This window comes from Garra rufa, chromosome 13 (assembly GCF_049309525.1).
Source record: "Garra rufa chromosome 13, GarRuf1.0, whole genome shotgun sequence".
In the NCBI taxonomy this organism is placed as follows: domain Eukaryota; kingdom Metazoa; phylum Chordata; class Actinopteri; order Cypriniformes; family Cyprinidae; genus Garra; species Garra rufa.
The window spans coordinates 17,727,991-17,755,339 of record NC_133373.1 but is presented as its reverse complement, the minus strand read 5'-3'; the positions used below and the strand labels follow the sequence as shown (position 1 = coordinate 17,755,339).

Genomic DNA, 27,349 nt, shown 5'->3' with positions numbered 1-27,349 from the left:
TGAGCGCTTGAGGAAAATGTATTTTGCTGGCAGAGAAGACCCCAGGGCAGGGGAGGATGTCATGTTTAAGAGTTTGTTTGTGAGTAATCTATACCCCACTGTTAGAAAACCCCTCATACTTCTGGTAGATGTTGACCGTATGTCTGCAGGAGAACTGAGGCAGCTTGCAGTGCGAGCATGGGACAGTGAGAGGGGAGACACAAATAGGAAAGACAGAGAGCCAGATACATCTGTGCTCGAACCGGGAAATGACTGTAAGGCTCCCCTGCAAATGGAAGTGTCAGAACTTCCCCAGAACAGGTTTGTCCATTTCAGCAATCTCCAGCAGAACAGCCAGAGCCCTAGGTTCTCAGGTTACAGGGGACCTAACAGTCACAGACATGGCCCTAGAAAGGAGAGCAGGCAGTGGGAAGACAGAGAGCAAAGACAGAAGAAGGGTAGAGATGGCTATGAGAATGGCCACAAACACTGTAGTAATTACAGAAGTAGGAAATCTAGAGGAACTGAGAGTAAGGATGCTGAGAACTTAGCAGAGATCCAGCACCTACTTCAAAAAGCCCTCAAGGATCTCAAGTCAGGGGAGAACACCTTCACTGACAGAGACCTGGTCTTCTCAGCATAACCAGGTTGGGGCCCCTCCCTCTCCACCTAACATCAGAGTGTTGACAAGAGACATGGGGAAAGGGGGGGTACCCCGTAATTGAACAAGGTCTATCCGTGTCAGCAGACACCCAGTCCTTGTATCACATCAGACATCACCTTCAACCAAAGAAGGGTTCTTTACTTTCCACTTCAGTTTGTTTCTAGTTTAGACTTTTCAGTCAGCATTATAACCTACAAGGTTATAATTTTATATGCCCATGACAATCCCTTTGGATGTCAGGTAAAGGGGCGTCAAGCCCCTATGAGACTACTGATCAACTAGTTTACTTGCCACATGTAAAGTAAAACATTGCAGATCACAGTCAGTGTTGTTCTAATTTGTTGTTGTCAGTTCTAACCAATCTCCCTTATAAGGCATCCCTCCAAAGAGAGGTGTAATTGATTGGATCTGTGAGGCAGCCCTCTGGAGGCAGCTGCAGATTTTAGTCAGGACACTCAAATTTACAACCTCCACTGCTGGTCAATATACAGCCCCTTGAGTTGCACCATTCACCGGGTAGCCAGGATAATGAATGTCATACAACATGACCACTCTCATTATTTGGTCTGTATATTAATGCAATATATATACTTATGATTTGAGTGAGCTTTGCTCCTGATAATTAGACAATATAAATAATCTTGTCATATGTGGTACCAAGAGAACAAGTTTAGGATTCTCTATTCAGGCATTGCAGGGAATTATGTAAACATTGCAGGTGCACGTGGCTTACAGCTTCAGGAATGCCATACCAAATTATGTCAATCCAGACACTTAAGGAATTGGTTTCCTGCTAAATCTGCTCAAACAGTTTTGATGTTTACTCTTACCTTGATACTTTCTTTAGAGATCTTAAACATAGCCTTTAAATTATCTTTAGGACAAATTTTTCCTTACACCCATAAGAACCTTCTCTAGAATACTTCTAACCTGTTTAGAAATGATTCTAATGACCCTTTCATTTAGTTAATTTAGCTCTAATTAGAACATATTGAGCCAAATTGTACTTGAATGCCAATGGTCAGATGGAGGAGGCGAGGTGTGTGTGTTTTGTTCCTGCTGTTCCTTTTAGTGCATCGCCCAGACCAACGACTTCAGGTCCTCGATCAAGCCGATCAGGGGGGATGTAGTGGAACGAGCATTCCAGGGCCCAGTTTATGGCGAGGGCCCCTCCCTGACCACAATAGTGGACAAAGGTTTGCTACATTTTGATTGGATCTTGGTGGACTAACATAAGCAAACTGTCCAACACCATCAACTGCCAGACACCTCTTAGAGGGCAAGAAGAGACCTTTGGTACAAAAACTCGGGAAGGACGGAACTTCCTATTGGCCAAGACACAGTTTCTGCCCTTCACCCACCTTAAGACTGTTCACTAAGGTTTGGTCCTGTGATGGCCATAAAAATTCCTTAGGATCTCCAGACGCAGCAGCAGTGGGTGAAACAAAGAGAGATCACAACGATTCATCCAAATCCATTCAGAACTATGTTTTCAAACCTTGAACTGATGCGAACCATATAGTGTTGCTTTCGTCAACGAAAATTATGACTAAATATCGTCGTCAACGAACGTTTATCACATGACGAAAACGAGACGAAACGAAACGAAAATGCTGGTCATGTGACGATGACTATAATAAAATGTATAATGCAATATCGTTGACGAATAAAAACGAGACTAAATGTGGTTTACAAAATAAAAACTATGCTAAAATGTCTCTTCATTTTCGGCGACGAAAACGAGACGAAACGAAATGTTATAACGTCAAATTGATGTGCGCATGCCCAGTAGCCAGAGCTGTATCCCTTCTAGCCTAAACCACAGGCGACGTCACTTTCTCAAGCCACACTCGCGGCTACAAACAAAGTTAGGTTTGACACAGAGAAAGGGACCGATGGTCAGCTGTGGTTTGTCTTTGGGAGAAAAAGAAGAAACAACTCATACATTTTTTCCTACTTTTTAGAAGTGATGGGAAAATTAAGCTTTTCGAAGCACCAAAGCGTTCCCCTCAACTGTATCTAAAAAGCTTCATTGCTCGAAGCTTTTCAACACGTTGCACACTAATGACATCTTGTGGTCAAAGGTGGAAAACGTTTCTTTTGCGTCCCAGATGTCAAAGCGATTTTTAGACCGTTTCATAAAATGCATCAATATGTGCTACGAAAACCATAAGAAATATTTTACTTACACAAATTAATTAATCTGTAAAGAAACTTATAAAAGTACAAGCATGATTTGTGTAGCCATAGAGGATCAAAGTAAATTAAGAATATTGTTAAATTGATTAATATTATTATTAATTAGAAGTGCTTTTGAAGCGGGAATTACTACAAAATGAACATGCACAAAACTACATGTACATATGTATTCGTATTATGATTTATTCTTAATAAAGAAGTGAATGACACTTGAAACCTGCGCAAGGGGTTCGTGTTATTTGAATCAGAATTCAAAGCAGTCACGTTTGTTGAACTTGAATGTATATATATATATATAATTTTTTCTGGCATTGTCATGTGATGCTATTTTATTTTATTTATTGTTTTTATTTATTTTATTTCAATTTATGTGTGTGTATAAAATAAATGTCGTAATTTCAAATTAGAGCATCTTCCATGTTTGGAATGGATGTATTCTTGAGCTTATAAGGTAAGGTTGAAATGGGTTTGGCTAAAAGAAAACTTTGGTTTTGTCTATACTATAGGTACTTATACTATATTGACTGGGTTAAATAATTTTGCGTCGACTAAAACTAGACTAAAATGTCATCAGTTTTCGTCGACTAAAACTAGACGAAAATAGTCATGGGTAATTCTGACTAAAATAAGACTAAAATTCTCAGACTTTTAGTCGACTAAAACTTGACTAGACTAAAAAGAGTATGAACGTGACTAAAACTAATAAAAACTAAAATGACAGCTTCACACAAAGACTAGACTAAAACTAAAATTAAAATTGGCCGCCAAAAACAACACTAGAACCATAACACACACATCATATACTTATTCATAGAAATAAGTATTCTCACTGACAGCAACGTGTAGTGCAACATCTTACATAACCTCAGCTGTTAAGGGACAAATGAATGCATGCATGACAGTTCAATCTTTTCCCATCATGTTTGGACTTAATGTGTTCATAACAATGCCAAATGATTTCTGATTGTGTTTTGGAAAGTGAGAAATGCACCAGTAAAACATTATTGACACTTTTCTAACTCTGTGTTTGGACTATGCAAATGACTTCCACAAGAGGAAAGAAGGGTGGGCTACCCCATGTCCCCCCGCTCTGATGGAACCAGCCAATCACAGCATGGAAATGGAGAAGCACCAAATTGCAATCTCCTCCTCATCGGAAAGGTATAAAGGTACCTCTCCAAAAGACACTCCTTGTTCTGAGTCTGCAGCCTGTGAAGGAAGAGACACTAACAAAGCACCAAAGTTCTGAGTCTGTAGCCCGTTACAGGGAAGGCAGCAACAGATAACAAAGTACTGAGTCTGAGTCCCATCGGGGAAAGACATAGCAGTTACATCATTTCTGAGTCTTAGGCCGCAAGGGTGAGACAGTAACAGATCAAACTTCTTTCTGAGTCTGCGGCCCGTTACAGGGAAGGCAGCTACAGATACCTCCATTCTGAGTCTCTAGCTCTACAAGAGAGAGACACTAACAGACACAACCATTCTGAGCCTACTGTCCAGAGAGACAGAAACAGACGCTCCACGCTTCGAGTCTCCAGCTTTGAGGCAGCAGCAGATACGACCACGTTCTGTCTGTGAAGAAAGGGATATTTTCCATGTTCAGAGTCTTCATCCAGCGAGGCAACAACAGATGCAGCACGTCCTAAGTCTCCATCCGAGAGAGAAAGCGGATTGAACAAGTTCTGAGTCTCTAGCCAAGAGAGGCAGAAGACCAACAGACATTTGCAACAAGGTTAAGCTCCAGCGAGCAAACCTTCACTTCAGGTACCTTTGCTTGCGTGTTCCAAGCTAAGGGCCTTCAGCACCTACACCAGGGCCACATCTGCGTGCTCCAGATCTTAGGACCCTTAGGTGCTCCAGGAGATCAGCATCCTACAGCGCTTCATGCTCAAGGCTGTCGAAACGGATTCCTGCTCCTTTTCCCACTGACTGCTCCCCGCACAACCAGTGGAAGAATTCACCGCCACCGGACTGCTCAACCAACCACAGAGAACGTAAATATCACTTCCAAACCTCTTCCAGAGACCTTGGCATTGTTGTGTATTATCAGTATATGATCTTTCTAATTTACATTAGATATTGTATAGCTGATTGCAGTTGATAACAAATAATAGCTCATTTATTTGTTTGATGCATACTAAGGTTCTTTACCTTATTTGTTTCAGAGTAGCAACAGTTTATCTTTCCATAAGATAACAAAGCTATGACATAGCAACACCCAACTGAGTCACATTTTATGCATCTTATGCACTTTATTCCTTTTGCATTTATTGTATTCGTTTAATAGTTGATTACTCTTGTCTATCATTTGTTAATAAATTTATTTTATTACACTTGTGTCTTCCTTGTGTTGATAATACAGTGAGAGGTTCTACAAGCTAGATATCCCACCAATCTTTCTTACGTGATGTACTCATAACCGCACATTAAGTGACATGTGATCCAAGAATCATAACGTCATCGGTGATACGAGTACCCATCACTACACTATTTCGCCTTCCTAGTGGGCGAAAGCAGAACTCACTACATAACTGGCATCCCTAGGTGGGCCAAGTTAAAATGAGTTGAGTCTCCTGTAAAATTCACTACAGTGACCCTGGACAAAAAAAGGCTTACATATAGACTAATGTTGTTATTGTTTAGTTTTTAATAGAAACATGTTTTTACTGTTAATATACGTGAGGCAAAATATTTTAGAATGAAGGATAAATTAAAATTCATAGCATTTGCGTATTTGAAGGTTTCTATTAGATCAGTGGTTCTCAACCTTTTTTGGTCCAGTGCCCCCCTACCCATTTTTCAGGTCCCTCACCGCCCCCATCAAATAAATCATAGTCTAATTGTCCTCAATGAATATTAAAATTGATTATTATTAGTATTTTGTGTTTATAATAGGACTGTTATTATATTTATAGCAATTCAAATGTATGGGGTCATTACAATTTTAACGTAATTAATTTAAGGATGCATTGAATTGATCAAAAAAGTGACGTCCTTTTTTTTTTTTTACAGTAAATTATATATATATAAAAAACATTAATAACATTCATTTGCAGTTTTTAAGGAAATTGGTGATTTTCATTGCTACAGCTTCAGTGTTGTTGTGATGCTGATATACTTTATTGCCCCAGATTTAAAAGGACATTTTTTCATAAGTGATTTTAGTTTGTTCTTCCATTTCTGGAACTCTTGAAAACCCTTTTTACTGCTGTGATATGTTTGGATATTTTCAATTAGCTTTCAGTAAAAAAAAAATAAAAAATAAAAATATCCCTTGGAAAATACCCTACTTTTTGAGAATATTTTTTTTTTCTGAGATAGTAGACATGGTTCATTTTGTGGGTAATACCACATTTACACATGCAAATGGAAGAAATGTAAACTCTACTTTACTATATTTCACAATTTTTTTAATATTTCAAAGTTTGCTTACAAATACCTTAAAGAAAACTAAGTACAACACTAAAAGTTGGGACGTTTTGTAAAATGATAAAATCTATGATTTGTTAATTCTATTTAACATTTATTTAATTGACAACATTACAAAGAAAATATTTCCAAAGTTTTCACTGACCAACTTACATGTATTTTATAAAATATAAACATTTTTTTAAGTCACAAAAGTGCAACACACTCCAAAACAATTGGGACAGAAGAAAAATAAAAGTGAAAAGGTTATAGAATAAGCTAAACTGTTTTGAAACAGTTGACAGGAGGCAGGTGAATTGGTAATAGGTGAGGGGATCATCTTTGGGTATAAAAGGAGCTTCTCAGTCTTTGCAAGCAAAGCTAGATCATGGCTCAAAATTTGTTTATATTAACAAAAATATGTTGGCCAGTGTAAACATTGGAATTTGTTTCTTTGTACCTCAGACAATTAAATAAATGTTAAAGAGAACAAATTACATATTCTTGATTTTAAAATATATTCAATTAAAAATGCTTTTTTTAAATGGTATATTTAAAAAAACAAAAACAAATGCAACCTTTGTTCATTCATCCATTAAAAAATCTTATTTGTCTTTTTTTAATAGTAATGTATATTTTATTTATAATATATAGGCTATTTTAAAAGCATGTAACCTATCTAAACCCAAATATAACAGCCCACATTAGCCCGTACATAATTTAATTTCAAATATATGTAATTGAATGCCACATGACATTCATGACATATTTGATTTGACTGGGCTTGAAATATCATTATCATTAGTTTCCCAAGGAGCAAAAAAGCAACGTGCAGTAAAAATTAGGCTGGGCTATTATTTGTGAGATTTGAATACATTCTTTAAAAATTTGGCATTTAAATCATTTGGCAAACAAAAAGCTTTCATATTATTTTTTTTTTCCTAAACAAGAAAAAGCATCTCATGCTTGACCGTGACTATTGTTGTAAACTAGCAGCCAGCTAACACTTAAGGTCATTGCACACATTGAGTCCAAATTTTTTGCACGTTAAAAAATAAATACCTCACGTTATGTTATCACACTTGCACACTGCCTCCAAAATTTTCGTCCGTCATAAAAAATTTCAGATCGGGTTTGATTTTTTGCGTTTTTCGCATCTGTAGCAAGCATTTTGAGAGGTGTTTTGACAATTCAGAGCCACCGTACAAGCGAACGCCAAAATCCAGAATTGCATGCGTCTGTCAAATTCATTCACTTTGTCCCGCAGCACAAAGCACTGGAAAGCTCCTTGTACCGATACGCTGAGTTTCTTCTTTATATTATGTGGCTCCAGTAATGCTAGCATCAAAGATTACTGACATCCTGAAATAAACTTTGAATCACCCGGGATAATCCCGCAGTTTATTAATAAGGAGGTGCGCCTTAAAAGTATTCCCTCACTCCTCTGTATCTGTTTCTCTTTTTAAGAAGAGAGTGGACAACATCGTTCTATTTCGTCTAACCTTAACACTGCTACAAGTTGCGTTAAAGCACGTAGATCCCGTTATAATGAGTCATTCAGCAACTGAGCGCGAGCGCTACAGTGAACGTATTCCGCGCGCTTATGCTGGAGACAAGTTGACAAATAGATATAAAAAGTGCGCTTTGATGCATCCAGTGTAGAAATGGCATTAGGATGTGGCAGACCATTTTCTTCTGCAAGTTTCAGCTCAAACATATTCGGTTTAAACTCGTCTTAACCAAACGCCCCCCAAAACCACCTCAGCGCCCCCCTTTCAAAATGATTGCTTTCAGCGCCCCCCGATGCTCTCCCAACGCCCCCTGGGGGGCGGTACCGCCCCCATTGAGAAACACTGTATTAGATGATTTGGTGTAAACGATATATTATGCGACTATGCATTACTTTACGGAGAGCTTACGAAATACTAGCTAAGTCCTGCCTTACAAACAACTGGTGCAACCAAATAATGTATAGATTTAGTTACAAACTAGCTAGTAGTTACTAAGCCTCTAGTGTGGACTTAACGTTTGCCTTACAAACAACTGGTGCAACCAAATAATGTATAGATTTAGTTACAAACTAGCTAGTAGTTACTAAGCATCTAGTGTGGACTTAACGTTTCAATTTAAGTAAAAACTTACAAATGGCTGGTGCAACCCTACCCAGGATATCCTGAGCATTGACCCAAGACCTCTCCTCCAGTCTATATCCCTCCCAGTCAACGAGGTACTAGAGTACCCGGCCCCGGCGTACCCGGCCCCGGCGTAGGGAGTTGAGGATTTCTCGAACCTAGTAAGCCTCCTCGCCTACCACGATAATGGGAGGGGTGCTCTTGTTCTCGGCCTCCTCCAGGTCCTCCACTCCTCTCTGAGCACCAGCAGGCTTAAGCAGCGAGACATGAAATGTGGGTGAGATACGATAATTAATATAATTTTTTGCATGGGAGTCAGAGACGAAGATCCCTTGAGGAGAACCAGACCCATTGTCCAGGAGTGTATGCAGGACTCTAAGCCTGTTCTCTGACCCTGCGAATGGCTAGTTGTTGGCATATAGCAGACCAGACGCGAGAGGTGAACTGCAGACCCCGCTCCGAAACAATGTCCTCGGGAAGCCCATAGAAGCGGAATACCTGTTCCCGGAGTGCTTTATCGGTCTCAAAGGCAGTGGGGAGTTTAACAAGGAGTATCAGACGGCATGCCTTGGAGAAACAATCAATGACTGTGAGGATGGTGGTAAAGTTTCTGAAGCTAGGAAGCAGATGTGTGACCAAGGGCGTAGAGGAACTGGGAGTGTTTGAAAGAGGCCTGCTGGACATTGATGGGAGTATTTGGAGATGTTACATATGGTGCAGTGATGAACAAAGTCGGAAGTGTCATGTTGAAGGGTCGGCCACCAAACACAATTGGACATGAGGTGGGTGGTGGCATTGATTCTGGGGTGACCTGCACTGGGGGAATTATGAACCTATTGCATTATACGCCGACAAAGGTTATGAGGTATGTAGGAGCGTTCAGGAGGGCATTCTGGCGGTGGAGGTTCTGTGTTCTGTGCTTCCGTGATCTCACTCATGATATCCCACTGGACAGGACTGAGGATGAAACTGCCTTTCCATGTATATATTGTGGCGGGAGGGACGAACGACAGACACAGTGGGTGTGGCGTCAGGCCTCGGAGAGGCTTTTATTAAACAGAAAATAAAAAGGGAAAGTGTCCAAACGGGAAATAATAGTGTCCAAAATAAACAGGGGAATCTGGTGTCCTCATGTGAAGGGATATCGTGAAGGAGGGCAGTGTTCGGTAGGGAAGGGTCCAGGAAAGGGGCGGAGTCCGGCGGCCGCACACGCTCCCCCGCTTGGGACCGGGGTGCTAGGGGGCGGCGGCATCTCCTGCGGCTTCAACCTCCTTCTGAGCTTTCACGTTGCTTCTTGGGGGAATTCGGCCCGGCATCCTGGCACGTCGGCCATCAGTAGTGCGGTTCTCGGCCAGACCGCGAGTCCAGCGGCTTATCCTCGGCAGCGCTGGTTCCATCTTCACCCCTTCCTGGACCCGCGAGGACACCAGCGTGCATGCACGGGGGAAGAGACCGGTCTCCTGAGGAGAGGCGCGCTCGGGATTTAAACAGCGGCGGTGATGAGGCTTCATTTCCTTCACGTGTCCTCATCACACGCCGCCAGCCCGAGCCGATTACTCGCCCCTCCTCTCCCCTACACACCCACTCCCGTCGGGAGCCTGGAGAAGGGCGGCGAATAAGGGACGGGGTGGTGATGATAATTAGGGGGGAGGCAGCCGACTCGTCACATTCCCCCCCCCCAAGCGACATCCCCGTCCTCAGGTCGCCGCCCACGCAGGAGTGCTACCTTCCTCATCCAGGCTCCAGCGGTCGGAGTGGGCGGGGATTCCTCTCCAAGGAAACGCTCCCTCTCGCAGCGCACCGGAACAGGGACAGAAAAAACGGTATTAGCCGACAGCCTCAACCAACCGCAGGATAAGTGACTAACTGAAACATCACTTACCCTTCTTGCGGCTGGGAGGCCGTCTCCGTCGTTTCTCCGTCCCTGTCCGGGTTTTCACGAACTTTTGCGAGCGAGAGGGGATGACGTCATCAGGTGTTGCCCACTGCGCTGTCTAAGCCCCGCCTTGCCCGCATTCTCCACCACTGTGGCGGGAGGGACGAACGACAGACACAGTGGGTGTGGCGTCAGGCCACGGAGAGGCTTTTATTAAACAGAAAATAAAAAGGGAAAGTGTCCAAACGGGAAATAATAGTGTCCAAAATAAACAGGGGAATCTGGTGTCCTCGTGTGAAGGGATATCGTGAAGGAGGGCAGTGTTCGGTAGGGAAGGGTCCAGGAAAGGGGCGGAGTCCGGCGGCCGCACACGCTCCCCCGCTTGGGACCGGGGTGCTAGGGGGCGGCGGCATCTCCTGCGGCTTCAACCTTCTTCTGAGCTTTTAACGGTGCTTCTTGGGGGAATTCGGCCCGGCATCCTGGCCCGTCGGCCATCAGTAGTGCGGTTCTCTGCCGGACCGCGAGTCCAGCGGCTTATCCTCGGCAGCGCTGGTTCCATCTTCACCCCTTCCTGGACCCGCGAGGACACCAGCGTGCATGCACGGGGGAAGAGACCGGTCCCCTGAGGAGAAGCGCGCTCGGGATTTAAACAGCGGCGGCGATGAGGCTTCATTTCCTTCACGTGTCCTCATCACACGCCGCCAGCCCGAGCCGATTACTCGCCCCTCCTCTCCCCTACACACCCACTCCCGTCGGGAGCCTGGAGAAGAGCGGCGAATAAGGGACGGGGTGGTGATGATAATTAGGGGAGAGGCAGCCGACTCGTCACAATATGCATCTAAATTATGCTAAAAGGACTTATGAGCAACTAATAATTTCTATGCATAACTTCCTATCATTTATGTAACTCCCACATTTGTCTATTTGTTCTAATCACTCGTTGTGTATGTCCTTTTTAATAACTATTGAATATCTTAAGGGTTTATATTTGTGTTTGGTATGCCTGAGCTTGAAATTGCATTATTGAAATGTTTCTATCATTCGATTCTTTGTAAAATGTATTATATTCTTGTTATAGAAATCATGTCAAAATTATACTCTGGTATAATTAGATAACATGCTGATTTATGTTTTGGTTGTTCAGGTCTAAGCAATTGTACATATTGCTATAAATTTTTACGATTTCATATTTTCACTCTTCTAAACTCATTCTTTCTTCACTTTCTCTCTTCTGGAAACTGTGTGAATGCGTGTGTTTATGTTTAGATTAGTTTGTGTCTTAGATTTATCGAATAAAGTCTTACTTTTAATAGAAAAGAAAAGTATCTTGTGTTTTGTGCTTACAAGTTAATGTCTTAAACTGCCGATCTTGTTACTGTGCTAATAAATATTGTTTCACTATATTCTGGATAGTAATATCCATTGCAGAGTTGATGTTATATGGCTCGTTCCATGAATCACGCAGACTTAGTGAACAGCTGTAGAATAACAATTCTGTTCAAATTCCTGCTAATGTTGCCCCAGCCTGGCAATGTGCCCAAGGCTCCCACTACTCCCTTCAGGGACCAGGTGGTAAGCCTGCAAGCGCTGCCCCCGGAGGAGGCAGGCCCAGACCAAGCTTTGCTTTGTCCCGTCTGAGACCTAAGATTGTACGTTGATTGGCCAGCAGAAGGGGAATGCCGTCTCCAAGCAGAGGATGGCCCACTGGATAGTGGATGCCTTCACCCTGGCTTACCAGGCACAGGGTGTGCCCTGCCCATTGACATTGGTACAAACTGCTGGTTTCGTCTTGGCAGAGGAGAACTGGTCCCCCGACTGAGCCTGGTTTCTCCCAAGGTTTTTTCTCCATTTCTGTCACCTGTGGAGTTTTGGTTCCTTGCCACTGTCGCCTCTGGCTTGCTTAGTTGGGGACACTTTCCAGCGATATTGTATATTTGAACTGAACTGGATGATGATATCACTGAATTCATTGATGAACTGCCTTTAACTGACAATTGATTGTTTACAATAATGTGTTACTTACACACTATTGTCCTGTTTAAATACTGTGAAGTTGCTTTGACACAATCTGTATTGTTAAAAGTGCTATATTAATAAAGGTGACTCGACTTGACTTGACTTGGCTTGCCCACTCAACTATAAGTGTTGCATCCTCCTGGGCACTGGCTTGTGGCACCTTGCTGACAGATATCTGTAGAGCTGCGGGCTGGGCAACCCCTAACATGTTTGCTAGATTCTATAGCCTTTGTGTAGAGCCGGTATCCTCCTGTGTTCTCACCTCACCACTGAGTGGCCCCGGCTCGGGTCATCTTGCTAAAACCGCTCCAGAGTTTCCATACAGCAGACCCTGTCAAGCTCCTCTGTCCCCTTGGCAGACATAGCAGAGCGTCCGGCTCCAGGCCTCACTTAATGAATTCTTGAGAACCGGTAAAGAGGCTGGGTTCCATATGAGAGACCTAAATGGATCCCATATGTGTAAAATTCCAAAGAATAGCCTCAGAGGCTGTGTTTCCCCTGGCAGACCATCTGCCATTTACCAGAGGGTTCAATCACCTTCAATCTTCCATATCTTCCTGAAAAATTAGTCATATGTGTAAATGCTTCCAAAACCTCCTACGGTAAGGATGGGGCACTGCACATTCCCAGTGCTCCAGCCTCACTGATGTGGGTAGTGCTATGATATACGGTGAATGGTATTTTCCACTAAGGGGGCGCAGGAGGCTCGCACAGGACACTGGAGGGGGGCAGCAGCCGTGGCGTTTTGGTAGGGATCCCAATCCATGTGCCCGTCTGATGGGTAAGGTCTCTGTAACGTATGTAACCCTCATTCCCTGAAGGAGGGAACAGAGACGTGACGTCCTTTTGCCATAGCTGCTGTACCACCGCTGAGCACCGGGTCCAGCTCGGCTCCTCAGCGAATACCTGACTATGTGCTGCACCTGGTATTTATACTCAAGCTGTGATCAGCGGAAGCTGGATACAATCATAGCATGCCGACTGGCAATTAGCTTGTTTAGGGAATGAGGGTTACATACGTAACCAAGACATTCTAGAAACAAGCCAGCAGGGTGGTTCATAGAGAACCTATTTCCCCCTCTGGCCATTTTCCTGGTTGCATTTGCACTAGCAGAATTGATGATAATGGAGATTTACGAGATTGAAAGAGCAAAAAAAAAAATCTGTCTAAAGCTTCTATAACAACTTCCAGTGTTACATATCAAGGCAGAGAAAAGAATGCAACGATGCAAACAGCTAGCTGATGACATTATTGTTTCATGTTCATGGACAAAATATTTTTACATGGCTTTTTAAAAATGCTGGGTAGCTGGTGTTTTTTATGCATTTGGCCAATCAGCATACACTTACGTCACTGATAGTTCTATAAAACTGTGTTAGACCCTAGTCTGAAGTAGGAGCTAATTTAGTTCCCCCAAATGCAGTTTTTATAACATTATCAGATAAGAAAGATTGTTGGGATATCTAACTTGTACAACCTCTCAAAACAAGGAAAACACAAGTGTAGTAAAATACATTTTATTAACAAAACATAGGCAACAGTAATCAACAACTACTAAAGGAATATCATGAATGAAAAGGAATAAAGTGCATAAGATGCATAAAATGCAAGTGATCAGTTGGGTGTTGCTATGGCAGAATGACATTATCTTATGAAAAGATAAACTGAACTGAAAACATATACAAATAATATACTACAGTCAAGGTCTCTGAAAGAGGTTTAGATAACTGATATTTACACTCTCTGTGGTCGAGTGAGAAGTCTGGTGGTGGTGCCGCCTTCTTCCACTGGTTGTGCTGGTAACAATGCAGTGGGGAAGAGAGCAGGAATCCATTTCATCAGCCTTGAACACAAAGTGCTGTAGGATGCTGATCTCCTGGAGCAACAAACGCTACTTTGCCCATATCTCTAAATGGCAATATATCTTTGGTAAAAATGAACATACTCCCAAATATTAATGATGATTAATGAGTTGTAGTCTTCATCTCCACAGCTGATGCAATCCGATGGGGCTTGGTCAAGAATCATGTTAATGAATTAAAGATAAATAAATTAAAGATTTATTAAAGTCACTGTAGTATGAAGCAGGGTGGGGCTGAAAGCCATTAAAAGCGAAAAGAGGCCGCTGGAGCGAGTGCAAAAAAAAGATGAGCGTGACACGCGGCTCGAAAGCAGCAGAGCTTTTATTATGCCACAGTCGACTACTTCCATTTTTTCCAGTCATGCGTATGTGAGGTAAAACAGCGCTATTTTATCATACTAGGTACATATGAGTGTGTTGAAAAGTTGTGTTATAATGCTACTCGGTGCGTTCGTGACCTGTCTAATAAAACACATAACATATTAAAGCGTATTCTGTGTTTCCATGTTTTCTACAAAATGTTGTCTTCGGCAGGTGACACAATGACACGGTCCGTTACACTATTTAAATAGCTTATTTCTCTGGATTTAAACATTCTTGAAAACATTTATAATAAGTCAGGGATAACAAGTCAACAAAATATATATAACAAGTCAACAAAACATATATGTAACAATTTGCAAACTTGATTTAAATGTAGAGCAGACTTGGTCATAACCAGGCAGGAGACTGAGCAACAGCGTACAGATCAGAGGCTAGACACAAGAGTCATAAATGGTCAAATAAAAAGGCTATTGTTACGTTTATTTTGGGGAAAAAGTTACATATTGTCACAGTTCTGTCTGTTTTGTCATTGTTTTTTCCCATTTGTCTTCCCCCTGTCATTTTGTGATCATTTGGTTTAGCCCTCGTTTGTGTATCACCGTCACCTGTGTTTGATTAGATCGTCATCTGTATCACCTGTGTCTTATGATTAGTATGTCTTTAAAAGTCTGTCTGTGAGTTCAGTTCCCTGTCGGTCTTTAACGTTATTTTGATGTGTGTGAAAGCCCTCTGTGTTCCTGCCTGTTCCAGCCTTGTTCATCTTGGAGAATTCTATTAAATATATTGTTAATTGTTAATCTAGTCTATCGTCTCGTCTCGTCCTGCACACACCCCTAACAGAAAGACCGACCGACAACAGTTTATCCGGCACCTTTCCCTGCATTTCTTTTCCGTTTTTTGTATCAGTGTTTTATTTATTTATTTATTTTTTTCCCTCATGGATGACCCTGCCGTCCTCATCATCCTCCTGAAGCAGGGGAACCGCTCTCTCGAGGACCACACCAGAGACTTTGTGTTCATCGCCCCGTTAACGCACTACCCGGACAGCTGCCTATGCACGTTCTTCCACAACGGACTTAATGACACCATCAAGAGGCAGCTGTCCGGGGAGGGTCCTCGAGAGAGCCTCGCCGGATACATCGAGTGGGTGCTGGCGTCCTGTGGATCTCCCTGGACTGTCGGCTTTGTCGAGGAGGACGTCAGCCCCGCTCATGACCCAGAGAGCAGCCAATCATCGCTCCGACATGCAGAGCGAGAACCCGAGCGCACCGCGGATGAGGGATTAGAGCCGCGAGCGACAGAACCGGAGTCCTCTCCGGCTGATCAGGTGCGTGAGCCGGATTCTACATCTGCGACGGTGGATTGCGACGTGGAGCAAGTGAGGGAAATGGAGAGCCCTGCCCACTGCAACACCACTGGGGGTGAGATGGAAAACTCTGGGGACTTAATCGACTTCTTCTCCGAAGTTTTGGTGCACGAATCATGTGATTTAATAGACTTTTTCACGGAGCCACTGGCTGCCATAAACTTCCCACCCACCCCGCCCTCTTCTGTCTGAATCTGCCTGGTCCCCGCTGGTTCCGCCCAGCCGTCCTGAGTCCCCGCTGGTTCCACCCAGCCGTCCGAAGTTTCCCAGGTCATCAGTCAGTCCCCTTGCTCACCCTCAGCCCACCATCTATGCAGTGGGCTCGCCGCAGGGATGCCAGCTCACATCGGTGGCACGGCTGGAGGTTCCCTCAGCTCCGCCTCCAGCCTCCGAGCCCAGATCTCCACCTCGGCCCTCCGACCCTGCGGTTCCACCACGGCTCTCTACGCCCTCAGCTCCACCGTCGCCCGTCGGCCCACCAGCTCCACCGGGCTCCATCGTCCTTCCGGCTCCGCCTTGGTCAGTCGTCGACCATCCGCCGCCTCGGGACTCCACTCCTCTGGCTTCGCCTCGTCCCTCTGTCCCTCCGGCTCTGTCAGGCTCCTCCTTCCCGTCCCGTCCCGCCTCCTATGTCCTCTGTCGCTCCGGCTCCGCCGCGGACCTCTGGAACTCCGCCTCCGCCTCGGTCTCCAGAGCCTAAAGTTCCACCTTGGCCCTCCGGATCCGCGGTGTCGCCCTGGTCCGTCGGCTCCATCTCCGCCTCGGGTTCCTTCACCAGCTGCTCTGCCTCTGTCGGTCGGACCCCTGGAGTCGGCGGTCATCCCTCCACCATGGCTCCTCCCTCCGTCGGCTCCACCGTGGGCTGTCATCCTGGCTGCAATCTGGGTCCTGCTCTCCTGCTTCAGGTCCCTCCTGTTTCCTACCTGGCTCCTCCCACCGTCGTCGCCCCCTTGGACTGTCTTTTTTGCCCTCTGGACTTATGTTTTGGTCCCCCTCCTTCGGTTGCGTCCTCCGCCGAAGCCCCCTCCCTCATGGACTCGATGTTTCTGGTTTGCCGCCCCTCTCTTTTTTTTCTATGGTGCGAGGACGCACCTACTCAGAGGGGGGCGTAATGTCACAGTTCTGTCTGTTTTGTCATTGGGTTTTTCCCATTTGTCTTCCCCCTGTCATTTTGTGATCATTTGGTTTAGCCCTCGTTTGTATTACCGTCACCTGTGTTTGATTAGATCGTCATCTGTATCACCTGTGTCTTATGATTAGTATGTCTTTAAAAGTCTGTCTGTGAGTTCAGTTCCCTGTTGGTCTTTAACGTTATTTTGATGTGTGTGAAAGCCCTCTGTGTTCTTGCCTGTTCCAGCCTTGTTCATCTTGGAGAATTCTATTAAATCTATTGTTAATCTAGTCTATCGTCTCGTCCTGCACACACCCCTAACACATATAGCCCCTTTAAAATAAAATAAAAAAAAGTACTGTAATACAATTTTGGTCCAGGGTCATGAGCAGGCTGTCCTTGAACTAAGCATTACCTTATAACAGTGGTCTCAAACTCAATTCCTGGAGGGCCACAGCTCTGCACAGTTTAGCTCCAACCAGCTCCAACTCACACCTGCTTAGTTTCTAGTTACCCTGAAGAGCTTGATTAGCTCAATCAGGTGTCTTTGATTAGGGTTGGAGCTAAACTGTGCAGAGCTGTGGCCCTCCAGGAATTGAGTTTGAGACCAGTGCCTTATAACATTCAGAACTTAATATAACTTACATGGCTTACAACCTATGTTAGTTTATGATAATTACTTATCTTACCATAATTTATATTCCACTGCCTTTAAATTGTCTTTTACTTTTTTTCTTTTTGTCTTTGTCTTTACACTGTGTCAGTAATTTGTATTTAGATTTTTTTTTTTTTTTTTTTTTGCCTTGGGGAGAAAAACAAAAACAAACAATGAATGCTGTTTCCAGATCCAAGCCTCCACTCCATTTCATGTGACAATGTGCACTGTAAGTCTCTGAGATCCTGAATACCAACATTTGCTTTCTGAGAGAAATAACCCAAGGACATTCCTGGTTAGAAATAAAATTGTAAAAGTGCAGGTACAACTAAACCTTGTATTTCTAAAGTAGAGATCGGAAACTTATTAGATGATGAGACCAAAACCGATGGATGTACTGCAAGTCTGAAAGACCTTCATTCTGAGGAAAAAAAAGAAACAGAGCATGTATAGTGCTTTACGGAGGTCTTGGGGCAATTAAAGTGTGATTCTGGTTACTGCTTGTTTTCTCCTTTAGTGAATGGAGCAGGTCTTTGAAGTGGCAAGTCTAAACAAAATCGTGTGGATTTAATCGTGGCCAAATCAAACAAATATCTCACCTGTTTTTGCTATAGAAAGGAAAATGTTGCCTCTATAACTTGTTTACGCAGACTACAGCTAAAACTCTAAATGGCAAAGAAAACATAATTATGTTGTCAAGTTATTGTTGTTTATAAAAGCATATAAAGAACTTGCTATATCGTCCAATTTTCACTTGTCAAAAATGGTCACTGATGGGTGTTTCAACAAGGGGTGAATTCACAGCCCAAAGCCAGAACAGGTATAGACAAAAGAGAAAATACCACCCTGACAAATTAAACAAACTCTATGACAGTGAACAGACGGTTACTTTATACCGCAATCCTAGTTGGCTCACCTAAACTTCAATCCAAATAATTGCACATTACAGTGGACACATGTGTGCCAACCTTAGTCTTATAGAAAAGCACTTGCTCAATTTGTCTTTCAAGGTGCAAAACCATAAAATCAAACTAGGGAAATGGGTTGGTTTGGAGGGAGGTATACCAACACAATTGATGAAGGTGTTATAAGAAGGACACAAAAAAAAAAGAAAGAAAGATTTTCTTGACTTTTGGTGCCATTAGTGGTATGATATGCATTGTTATGAAACATCACATCAATCTATCCTGCATCTTGGAACACCAAAAATATATCCTGTTTTAACCCACAACATTACAGGTGCATGTTCTCAGCTGATACTGTCAGGTCAGTCATAGCAATAATATTTTTTGTACAAAATTGTCATACAATTTACATTCCAGCTGTGAAAGTCATGGCAGTGGCGAAGGAACCAAAAGTCTGTCAGCAGTTACTGGTCCCATCTGGTCTATTTTGGGGTGCAGTGTATTCAAAGTTATATTTATATCTCCACCTCCGGTCAAGCGAGCACTCTGAGGAGGAAGGAATGTTTCGCTCCAAAGTGGGGTGGCAGCCTCAATTGGCGCACTGATTTAGTGGTAATTTCATGTGATGGTGCCTGACGAGGCGAGATGGAGGGAAAATAGATAATGTAATTGAGACTGGACAGACGAACCATGGAGGAATGTTCCTGGATGGCTAAACAAACCCACGGAGTGAGTGGATTAGAGCATGGCATGAGGCACTAGTCAACAGAACAGAAGAGGTCACAAATGTCCTCCTAACGTATGACTTTTTTAAAAATCCGACCTCTGCAATAATTTCTTACCATCTAAAGATGAAGTATGGAGTGAGAGAGATACTATGTGTGATTTTACCACAGTTAAAGGTGAAATGTATAAATTATGTGTGTTTTCAGGGACATACGATTTTCATCATATTGCCCCACTGTACTTGGAACACAGAGGTAATTTTTTTTTTTTACTTTATTTAAGAATGCTCAAATAAATTAGTACAATTTTCTGATCTAAGGGTCTTATCAAGAGGCTTACTTCATTATTTCCCAAAACATTATCATCACTTAGGTTTAATCCAACACTGAAGACAACATTGCTGGTTAAGCAAACAACAATACTTTGTACAGCAATAGATAGACAAGCTTTCCTTTTGGTTTTTAATGTAATACAATTTTATAAAATTGTGTGCATAGACTAGGGTTTGGTTTGGGCCAAAATCTTAGTTAACAACACATCATTTTAGATAATTTTAGAACCTTTAATTATTAATAGATACTCAAACATTGATTGTTATTATTATCAATATTAGTACAACTAAGTCACTATGAATGTTTTAACTGAATGTATAAGTCTCAAGACTCAAGACGTAATATCTATGAAACGAAAAAACAAAACAAAAAGAGTATGTGGTCATCTTGGGCCGATAAGAGGTTTGGATTTTCCTCTGATATCTCAAACTCAACCTCTCAAGACAAATTCACAGAGGGGGCCCTGCATAGTAAACAATAAACAGTAATACAGCCTCTGATACCCTAGCAACTGCCTTGGGGCTAATGTACCCCAGGGTCTCCCTCTCACCCTGAATAAATTTTAAGTAGGATGCACTTTAGCATCCCCTAGCAGCATTTAAATCAATCAGAAAGCAATAAAAGTATGTCTATCTATCAATATATCTACCTATTTACACATAAATTATCATGGGATTTATATTTTAATGTTAACCTAACACATGTACATCACAGGCCCAATTAGTGTCACACTATAAGTGGTATAATTGCTATAATTGTTGATGTACGTTATACTGTACCAAGTGAAAAACGTACTCGGTTACTGACGTAACCTCGGTTCTCTCTAGAGAGGGAACGAGTACTGCGTAAGAAGTATCTTACGCTAGGGGAAAATCCTTTTCTGCGAGATATTGAAGCCAAAAATTATCCTTAATTTTGAAATAATGTAAAGCGCGTTGCAGCAGCATACAGACATAGGCGAAACAGCTTGTGCGCCTATTGGCTGCTCTGCGGCAACTGCAGCAGCCTATTAGAGCGAGGCCTGACGCGACGCCAGATCCAATGGGGGCATTTCGCGCCCTTTGCGTCGCTTCGCGCCCTTTTCGTAGCTTCCCACTTAAAAGGGCGTGGTCTAGACCTATAAATATCGCTCATAGGCAGCTATTATCTGGTTTTTCATCATCAAAGCAACCAGAGCGTGCGCATGCACGGCAAGATACGCAGTACTCGTTCCCTCTCTAGAGAGAACCGAGGTTACGTCAGTAACCGAGTACGTTCTCTTACGAGAGGTCTCTCGTACTGCGTAAGAAGTATCTTACGCTAGGGGACCCAGTGTAAAACGCCGTGCATGCTGAGATCTGACACCAAAGACCCAAGGGCGAAAGCCCGGGGTTCATACAGTTCATAATCACCTATAGAACTCACAGGGAGTCCGGGGAAGAGGGAGGGGCAACGCCGCACTCTTCCACATAGTGCAGCGTCACTCAGACGCTAAGTAAACGTACATACAGGGCGGGGTTACGGCCTGAGCTGACGTAAGAATAAGGGTCTTCACACAGTTTGCCCAGACACATCTTGTGCTATTACTTTCACTGTCGACCCTAGAGCTGTGCTCAGTAGACGCAGCATTCCGAGCTGATAACATCAGGTCAGACAACACTGAACATCTAGACTGACAGCAATCTGGCCTGTAAGGCGGGAACCTCCAGGTTGTAAAACCTTATAAATGTAGACGGAGAGGCCCAGCCCGCCGCCGTACAAATATCTTGCAAGGCAATCCCACTCGACCACGCCCACGATGAGGCCACGCCCCTCGTGGAATGTGCTCTGACACCTAGCGGGCACTGCATGCCTTTGGAAGCATATGCCAACGCAATAGCATCAACTATCCATCTGGATAAGCTCTGTTTCGACGCGGCCAGTCCCTTGGGACGCCCGTAAAACGAAACAAAAAGCTGCTCTGTCTGTCTAAAAGCAGACGAGCGAGACACGTAAGCTCGTAATGCCCTGACTGGGCATAGGAGGCTCGCGTCCGTTTCCTCATCATTGACCGGTAGGGCTGACAGCGCGATGACCTGTGCCCTAAACGGTGTGTTGAGTGATTTTGGAACGTAACCATGTTTGGGTTTGAGTATGACTTTAGAGTCATTAGGTCCAAATTCCATGCACGTCGCGCTCACAGAGAGTGCGTGCAAATTCCCTATGTGCTTCACTGAAGCGAGAGCCAGCAGAAACACAGTCTTAAGAGACAGGTATTTCAAATCAATCGTCTGCAGAGGCTCGAACGGTCCACCTTTCATGGCCTCTAGTACCACAGAAAGGTCCCATACGGGGACTGTGGGAGGTCTGGGGGGATTTAGTCTTCTAGCTCCCCTCAGGAAGCGAATAACTAAATCGTTCCTTCCTATTGACTGACCTAGCGTTGTGCTCATCAGCTGCATCAGCGCTGGGAACCAGAGCTGGTTTTCCCAAAACGGCGCTATCAGCAGTATTGAACATCCTTTTTCCCTGACCCTCTCTATCACCTGAGGTAGGAGAGAGACGGGGGGAAAAGCATAGAGATGACGGCGGGGCCATTCGTGGGCCAGCGCGTCTCTGCTTTTTGAGTAAAATTCCAGACAGTGAGCGTTGTTCGGAGACGCAAACAGGTCTACTTCCGCTCTGCCGAATTTTTTCCCAGTAGTTGTACTGTCTGTGGGTGTAGAGACCATTCGCCTGCTGGAACATTGTTCCTGGACAGTCTGTCTGGCCCTATGTTTAGAAGCCCCGGCACATGCGCTGCTTTCAGCGAGCGCAGGTTGCGCTGAGCCCATACCAGGAGGCGTTCTGCAAGTCTGTATAGGTTTTTGGACCTGAGACCGCCCTGGCGATTTATATAGGAAACCACTGACATGTTGTCCGAGCGGACTAATACATGGTTTCCTTTTATTTGGGGACAGAAGCGCATCAGCGCGTTCTGTACTGCCAGCATTTCGAGGCAGTTGATATGCAGGGGCTTTTCCCGTTCTGACCACTGGCCAAAAGACGGTCTGCCCTCGAGCAGAGCCCCCCATCCCGAGGTGGACGCGTCCGTAGACACCACTTTTATTCTCGAGGAAGTCCCCAGGCTTACACCTAACTGGTACCAGTCGATTGCTCTCCACGGATTCAGGGCTGTGACACATTTCTGATTGACCGTGATACAAAGCCGACCGGGCGCCCACGCTTGACGCGGGACGCGCGCTTTCAGCCAGAACTGCAATGGGCGCATACATAGCAGACCCAGCTGCAGAACTGATGACGCTGAGGCCATGAGACCCAGCATTTTCTGAAATGTTTTGAGCGGGACAGACGCGCCGCAGCGGAACGAGCCCGCTGTGCGCTGAATGTCTGCTGCGCGCTGTGGTGACAGCCGCGCTATCATTGACAGCCGCGCTATCATTGACAGCGAGTCCAATTCTGTGCCCAGGAAGGAAGTTTTCTGACTGGGGGACAGTGAGCTCTTCGCCCAATTGACTCTGAGACCCAAATTCTCGAGGTGATCGAGTAACATGGTCGTATGCTGTACAAGCACTGAGTGAGACTGCGCTAGAATCAGCCAATCGTCCAAATAGTTCAGTATGCGCACGCCTTTCAGTCTGAGAGGAACGAGCGCTGCGTCCATGCACTTCGTAAATGTACGGGGTGCCTGGGACAAACCGAACGGCAGGACTGTGTACTGATATGCCTGGCCCTCGAAGGCGAATCTCAAAAATCGCCTGTGACGTGACGCTATCTGTATTTGAAAATACGCGTCTTTCAGATCCACTGACACGAACCAGTCTCCTTGGCGAACTTGCGCGAGGATTTTTCTGGTCGTGAGCATCCTGAACCGACGCTTCACCAGCGCTTTGTTCAGTTGCCTTAGATCTAATATGGGTCTGTGACCCCCGTCTTTTTTCGGTACCAGGAAATATCTGCTGTACAGCCCCCCTTCGCTTTGAGCTTGAGAAAGGGGCTCTATGACCCCTTTGCTCAATAGTTTCGCCACTTCGGCTCGAAGCAGGTGTGCTGCTTCTGTCTGCATTGTGGTCTCGACGCGCGCTGTATAGCGGCGCGGGCGTCGGTGAAACTGTAGCGAATAGCCTCCTTTTATAATGTCCAGCACCCATTTCGAGACCCCTGGAAGCTTTTCCCATGCGTTTGCATGAATAGCTAGAGGCTGAATACGAAGCGCGCTCCGTTCTTTCATTAACGGAGTGGTTTCGGTATGCTGTGGCACCAGAGACGTGCTCGTGACATTCGGGGCGTGGGGCACGCTGATAGCGGGAACTATTATGTCTGTGTGTGGATGTGGTTGTGTGGCAACACGCACATTTAACACACTGCAAACACCGTTCGCCTGCATACACGTTAGTTTCGTTTGTACAGAAACCTTTTGACGTGCATAATGTGATGTCTGTGGGTACTGTGAAGTGGGCACGTTTACCACATGTGAAGCGCAATCGATCTGAGCCGATTTTATGTGCGCAGGGTCTGTATGACAGGTTGTGCTTGTGTGTAGAAATGGGCACTGGAGGAGTGGGCATTTTGACTACACGTGAAACACCATCGGCCGTGGCCGGGACTCCAGAAAATACACTCTATTGGGGGTTTATCTGGGTAGCCGTGAAAACAACCTTTGTGTGCAGGCAAGCGGGCGACAGAACCGGCTTGTTGGCTGCAGCAAACACTGGAACAGTCACATTTAACACACTCCAAACATCGTTCGCTTGCATGGAGCGAATGCACGCTGATTTCATGCAAAACGTGCTCGTGATATTTGAGGCATGGGGCACGCTGATAGCGGGAACTATTATGTCTGTGTGTGGATGTGGCTGTGGGGCAGCGGGCACATTTAACACACTCCAAACAACGTTCGCCTGCGTAGAGCGAATGCACTTTTGGTTTCGTTTTCACAGAAACCGTTTGACGTGCATAATGTGGTGTCTGTGGCCACTGTGAAGCGGGCATATTTACCACGTGTGAAGCGCAATCGATCTGGGTCGATTTTATGTGCGCTGTGCTTGTGTGTAGAGATGAGCACTGGTTAGTGGGCATTCTTACACGTGAAACACCATCGGCCGTGGCCGGTTGTGAAGCGCAATCGATCTGTGTCGATTTTATGTGCGCTGTGCTTGTGTGTAGAGATGAGCACTGGTTAGTGGGCATTCTTACACGTGAAACACCATCGGCCGTGGCCGGTTGTGAAGCGCAATCGATCTGTGTCGATTTTATGTGCGCTGTGCTTGTGTGTAACGTTAGAGATGAGCACAGGTTAGTGGGCATTCTTACGACACATGAAACACCATCGGCCGTGGCCGGGACACCAGACAATACACTTTATTGGGGGTTTATCTGTGTAGCCGTGGGAACGACTTTTGTGTGCAGGCAAACGGGCGACGGAGCCGGTTTGTTGGCTGCAGAAAACACTGGAACAGTCACATTTCCTGGAACTGGACGAGCGAATAACTTTGGTGGGGGTCCGGCAACAGCGGGACTCGTACACCGTCGTTTTCCCAGTTGTGCTAGGACGATTTCGGAGGCTCAGGTTTCAACTCAATCCTGGGCCGCGGGCCGCGTCTGGCGGGGCGGCGGCCAGACGAGAAAAACGTCAGAAAGCGTTAACCACGGGTGCCTCTCAGCAACGGTGAGAGACCATGTTACGCAGCGCTGACGCGGCTAGGCGGCGGCGAAAGCGCGGCGAAGCAGGTTTGACGTCTGACGGCAAGCTTTAGAGGGGAGGGCCGACTTAGCACGCCGTCCAGCGGAGGGCAGACATAAGTGGGCTGCTATCGCCTCTTCTGAGCAGCATGCGCGTTCCCGCTTTGGCGGGAAACGGAAATCCTCTTCCTCCTTCATGGCCCCCCTCGTCAGCGGCGTCGATGGAAGCGGTGGCATACAGCGGCCGCTTTACGTCCGGAACAGAGGCTGACGAGGTCGATGAAGCAGGCGGGCGAACCGGCGAGCTTTGTCGGCTGGGGGAAGTGTCCGGGGCCCGCTGGGCACGGCGCTACACCGCGGCGGGCGGGGGAGCAGTCTCAGTGAAGAAGGCAAGGCAAGTCCTCAGAGTCACCATTGGCATCTGCACGAGCCGTATGAAGGCATCTTTAAAAAGACGCTTTGCTCTTTTTAGAGAAACAGTGTGTATCGCAGCGACGACACACACTATAGATTATAGATTATAGATTACAAAGGATATAGGCGCCGGAAAGCGCAGCAGGAAGGCACGGAAGGCGGCGTGGCCAGCAGCTTCAGTGGCTCGTCCCGCTGAGATGCTTGCAGTCAAACGGCGGCTTCTTATCCGGCTCCAGCGATGCGTGTGCTTCGCTTGAAGGATGAAAAATTAGATAATAGCTGCCTATGAGCGATATTTATAGGTCTAGACCACGCCCTTTTAAGTGGGAAGCTACGAAAAGGGCGCGAAGCGACGCAAAGGGCGCGAAATGCCCCCATTGGATCTGGCGTCGCGTCAGGCCTCGCTCTAATAGGCTGCTGCAGTTGCCGCAGAGCAGCCAATAGGCGCACAAGCTGTTTCGCCTATGTCTGTATGCTGCTGCAACGCGCTTTACATTATTTCAAAATTAAGGATAATTTTTGGCTTCAATATCTCGCAGAAAAGGATTTTCCCCTAGCGTAAGATACTTCTTACGCAGTACGAGAGACCTCTCGTAAGAGAACTGTTCACTATTGTCTTATGTTAAATTGAAATAACACACTGTGGTTATAATCTGTGGTTCTCACTTAAATGTATTAGATTTGTGAATACTTTTCAGATAATTTTCTGAACCGACAAAAAATTTCATAAAGGCATAACGCAAGCAAACAAACAAACAAACAAACAAATAAATAAATAAATACTTACAAGAATTCTGTCATTGGGGGAAACGTTGGAATAACATCTATTCCCATGCATGAGATAGCGAAGACTTTCCATTGGGAACACTCGCAGCTATGAGGACATGATTTCGTATATCCGATCACACACATAAGTGACAGTATCAACATTAACAGCACATTTGTCGTCATGATATAAAGATACATTTATTTTTTTCCGCTGGAAAACGGCAGTCTCTTCACTCGGTTATGGACCATTAAATGGTGACACAAACACTGACAAGCACTTTAAAAGCTAAAACTTGTTTGAGTGTGAGAGTCAGTAAGTGAGTGAGAGAGAGAGGCTGTGAGTGAGCAGAAGGCTGATGCACCCTTGCGGTTCCTATGGGAACTAAATATTTGTTTGCGACAAAAACATCTCTCATTCACTAATAATTGCGTGAATAAAAAAAGACTATATAATAAACAACTTATGATAAACAGCTCATTATATGATGTTATTGTAGATGATTGAGAAGATACAAATGACAAAATCAGTTGCTTCAGCAATCAACAAGACTGGATTTTTAGTCTATGCATTTTTATGCAAATTAAAAATGAATATAAACATTTAACATAATTGAAACAAACAAATGCTACTCGAAAAGACAAACAACAACAACAAAAACTACTTTCCAGAATGAAGCAGAGTGCTCCTTTTGCAATATCTATAAGCAATATCTGTCGCCCGGAATAAGGACACTTCTACGATTACATTTGTTCCCGTACGATTCTCTTGTTCCCGTGAAATTTAAATTAGGTTAATGTAAACAATGATATTATTAGTCCTATTGTAGTGCTGGTCGTGTTGCATGTGTGGGTGCCATCAGCCAAAAATATTTTATTAAATAAAATTTAAATATTTCTGTTTATTCGTTGAATTCAAACTTGTTGCACAGATTTTTTTTAATAGTGTAACAAAACGTAACATGAAGGAGATGT

General features: G+C 44.6%; 1 protein-coding gene across 1 annotated transcript in view; it reads right to left on the bottom strand.

Annotated features, from left to right (window-relative positions):
- tshr (thyroid stimulating hormone receptor) overlaps positions 1-26,560 on the bottom strand; it is a 162,014-nt gene extending 135,454 nt beyond the window's left edge. The window contains exon 1 of the mRNA XM_073852974.1: positions 26,397-26,560. Coding sequence (XP_073709075.1) covers positions 26,397-26,560 — 164 coding nt within the window. The remainder of the gene's footprint in view (positions 1-26,396) is intronic.
- Between the last annotated feature and the right edge of the window lie 789 nt (positions 26,561-27,349).